This window comes from Lactuca sativa, chromosome 7 (assembly GCF_002870075.4).
Source record: "Lactuca sativa cultivar Salinas chromosome 7, Lsat_Salinas_v11, whole genome shotgun sequence".
NCBI classification, from domain to species: domain Eukaryota; kingdom Viridiplantae; phylum Streptophyta; class Magnoliopsida; order Asterales; family Asteraceae; genus Lactuca; species Lactuca sativa.
In genome coordinates, this window is record NC_056629.2 from 140152192 (window position 1) to 140156198 (window position 4007).

General features: G+C 38.1%; 1 protein-coding gene across 1 annotated transcript; it reads left to right on the plus strand.

Annotated features, from left to right (window-relative positions):
* The first annotated feature begins 212 nt into the window (after positions 1-212).
* On the plus strand, positions 213-596 carry LOC111904897 (uncharacterized mitochondrial protein AtMg00810-like). The gene has a single exon (XM_023900606.1). The coding sequence runs from the start codon at positions 213-215 to the stop codon at positions 594-596; it is 384 nt and encodes a 127-aa protein (XP_023756374.1).
* Positions 597-4007: the final 3411 nt, after the last annotated feature.

The following is a 4007-nucleotide window of genomic DNA, read 5'->3' on the forward strand; positions in this document are numbered from 1 at the left end:
CTCCCCTAGGAATTCGGCACCGGCCGGGTGAAGTTTGTCAGCTTTGCAAAGCTTTGTATGATCTCAAGCAAGCCCCTCGTGCTTCGTTTGATAAATTATCCACAGTGATTACCTCTCTTGGATTTTTCTAGACTAATCACAATTCTACTCTGTTTATTAGATGCTCGAGTGCATGAAGGATTCTTATGTCCTTATATGTGGATGACATGATTATGACGGGTGATGACCATGCTGGTATTGAGTCTTTGAAGCATGATCTAGCTCATCGATTTGCTATGAAGGATTTGGGCATGCTGCATTTTTTCTTGGGTATTGAGGTAGCTCAGTCTAAGAAAAGGTATCTTCTTTACCAGACTAAATATATATCTGACTTGTTTGCACGGGCGGGCCTCTCTGACAATCAGACTGTTGATACTCTTCTTGAAACCAATGCACGGTATTCTCCTATTGATGGTGTTCCTTTGTCCGATCTAAATCTTTATCGCACTATTGTGGGAAGTTTGGTATATCTCACTGTTACTCGTCCAGATATTGCTCATGTTGTTCATGTTTTCGGTCAGTTTGTTACTACTCCTACTGTTGAATCAAGAAAGTAACCCTCTTAAACTTAACAATCCAAATTCGGCTCTTCTACCGCAATGGATCTTTCCCCTGGAATCACCTTCGGTCTATAGCTTTTGCTACTGCAACCTCTTTGGAAGATGTCATCCGCAACCTACTAATCTGCAATGAAGACTTAGTTACATTATATGACTTATTAATTTACAATGTATTATCCAGTGAACTTTTCATAGTCCTATAAGTCAGAAGTTTAATAGTTGTTTATTCACAATGTAACTCATTGAGTCTCCATATATAGAGTCTTCAACTTCATGAATCAAATATCTCTACATCTGAATTTCTCTATCTCTGAATTCTTATCTCTTTATCTTTCTACACTTACACTCAAATATTAAGATAAAACTCTCATATTTACTTCGGATGAAGTCTTCGAGACTTCTTTCACTTTAAGTTGATCACATGAACTAACTCGTGTTTGAATGCAAACCTTGTTAAGAATCAGCTTAGTGTTTACTTGATATATAACTTGTTGTCATTTACATTTCCTTTATTTTTATATGCTTACATTTACGCAACTAACTATCTAACAACTCTAACTTCTTATTATTGTTGAGCTTTATGATCCTGTGAGATTAACTTATTTCTGCAAAATATAACTTGTACTAACGTTTGTTCAATTTTTTCTCTCAACAATTGGTATTAGAGCCAAAGTGGTTGTTTTTTAAAACAAAACTCTGATTTTGAAAAGCCTTCTATACCACTAAAGCTCGTCTTTCGCAAAAAAAATCAAAACAAAAAAAAAAAGCAAAGGAAATATGACACAAGCATTATCACTAAACGTTTCCAATAGTGTTGGTGGTTCTAATCAAGCCACAATACTTGTTGCAAGCGAATATCACCACTGGTCTCAAAGAATGGAGAGTTATCTGAAATGACTTGGTAGAGATGTGTGGAGATCTGTGGAAGAATGACCTCATGTTCCCATTCTTACTGTTGTTCAAGCTGATGGTGCCCAAGCTAGACTAGGAGGACGTAAAGCTACAATGAATCGTCCCACTAAATATGATCTTGATAAAATGGAAAGTGATGTTGTTGCTTTCTTTGAAATCTCGTGTGGAGTGGCCCCAGACAACTTCGACATCATCATTAACTACAAATCAGCCAAAGAAATCTGGGATGTCCTCAAAAAATTGTATGAAGGTTCTGAGCAAGCTCAAGACAAGAAACTTACCACTGCACTCAACGAGTTTAACAACTTCCAAGCCCATCCTAGTGAGAGTCTTGAAGACTCCTTCAAAAGATTTAATCTTATTGTCACAAATTTATCAAATGTCAGCACCATCCAAAGCAATCATGAAACAAACCTTCAATTTCTCAATGGTTTGGGTAAACACTGGACTATGGCAAAAATGATAGTCTAAGGAGATAGAAAGATTCACACACTATCTCTCTTCAAGTTGTATGGCAAACTTTAAGCACAAGAATCAATTATGCTAAAAGATTGTGCAGACTTCGGAGGTCCACTTGCTCTCATAGCTCAAACCCCACAAAGCAAAACCACCCAATCATATGAACCTTACCCTCTTTCGTATGACAACCCACCGCAGTCCTACAAAGCCGATACAAAATATGATGATGAAGAGAAATTTCAAAATGATATCGCCCTAGTTAGCCAACAATTCAACCAGCTACCACCAACCTCCTTTCGTAAAAATCAACATTTTACTAAACCACCCTTCAACCGTAACTTCAATCCACTGAACAGTCACTCTCAATATCCCAGAAACCCTCACCAGTCTCCTTAACCCCATAACACCCATCAATCCAAGGAGGCACTATAACCCATCAAGTCAACTGACTCTGGTACCTCAACCGGAGATAAAAGGGATGCTATCATTTGTCACAAATGCAACAAAGAAAACCACTTCGCTAAAGACTGTAAAGCTAATGTGGTGAAAGACAAAGAATTCTACCTTATAATGGCTCAAGAGATGGAAGAGAAAGAAAAGGCAAGGGCATACGTGGCCCAAGTAAAGAGAGAGCATCAAGTTTGGTCGTCAGGAGATAAAGATGAAGATTTCAGCAACATCAAGGGCAAAGGAAAAATCTGCATGGTGGTAACTGCTGATGAGGACGGATCAACAAAGCTGGAGAAAAACTACTGCTTCATTGAAAAAGATGGGACTCTTACCATTTTTGAACAGGTAAAACTCATGATCGATTCTAATAATTACAGCATACATGATTGTTAACCCTTCTTAGATAACCTTAATGACACTTGTGTTGTCGTCCTTTCAGACTATAACAAGGCTTTATATGAGAAGAACATAGCGTCCCAAGAAATGTTTCATGTGAGAGGACGACTAGAAGACAAGAGACTTAAAGTTGTCATGTTAGAAAGAGACTTAGTGTTAGAAAAAGATGCCAGAATGTTGTGTTAAACTCAACTAGGAATAGCTTTGAATCAAAGGGATTTAGCCCAAAAGGAAAATGTATGCTTAAATCTTTTAATCAAAAAGTTGTTTAATTAAATTGAAGCTATTGAAAAATCTTGTAAATAATGGGACTGTAGATAACACATGAAATTGGGGTTGGTCCAATGGGTATTCATCTACAAAGGACTCATCACCTCGGTTTAACAAAGACCGTCCCTATGTCTCTCCGGATCAAGAGTTTCATTTCCCTGTCAATGACAAAACATTCCCCACAAACATTAGATGTCACTTCGGTAGGCTTCATGAACTGAGTAAAAATTGTGTTATTGAAGAAATTATCCTAGAATCCTCCGATCCAATACCATTCATTAACACAGATTGTTCCATTTCTCAGTCATCTTCTGTTGTAGATGAAGAAATATTTTTGGAAGGACCAGATTTAACCGATGATTGTTCATCATTACCTTCCATAGTGTGTTCCAACAAAAACCTTTCACTGACATACTCTGTGGAAGTCCAGTCATGCAAGAAGAACTAGCTGAGTTTGAAAGGAACAAAGTATGGAAGCTGGTACGAAAACCAAAAGGCCACAGAATCATTGGTACTAGATGGGTTTACAAGAACAAGCTTGACGAATCCAGTGCGGGGGTAAGAAACAAAGCAAGGCTTGTTGCTAAGGGGTACAGTCAATTGGAGGGTGTTGACTACGATGAAACTTATGCCCCTATAGCCCGAATGGAAGCCATACGCATCTTCTTGGCGTATGCGGAACATAAGAACATTAAGGTTCATCAAATGGATGTAAAAAGTGTCTTTCTCAATGGTGAACTGAAGGAGGAGGTTTACTTGCAACAACCTTCGGGCTTTGAATGTCAAGAATTTCCTAATCATTGCTACAAGCTTGAAAAGGCAGTTTACGGTCTCAAACAAGCTCCAAGGGCATGGTATGAGACTCTTTCTGAGTTTCTTGTCATGTTTGGGTACAAAAGAGGTATGATAGATCCCACTTTT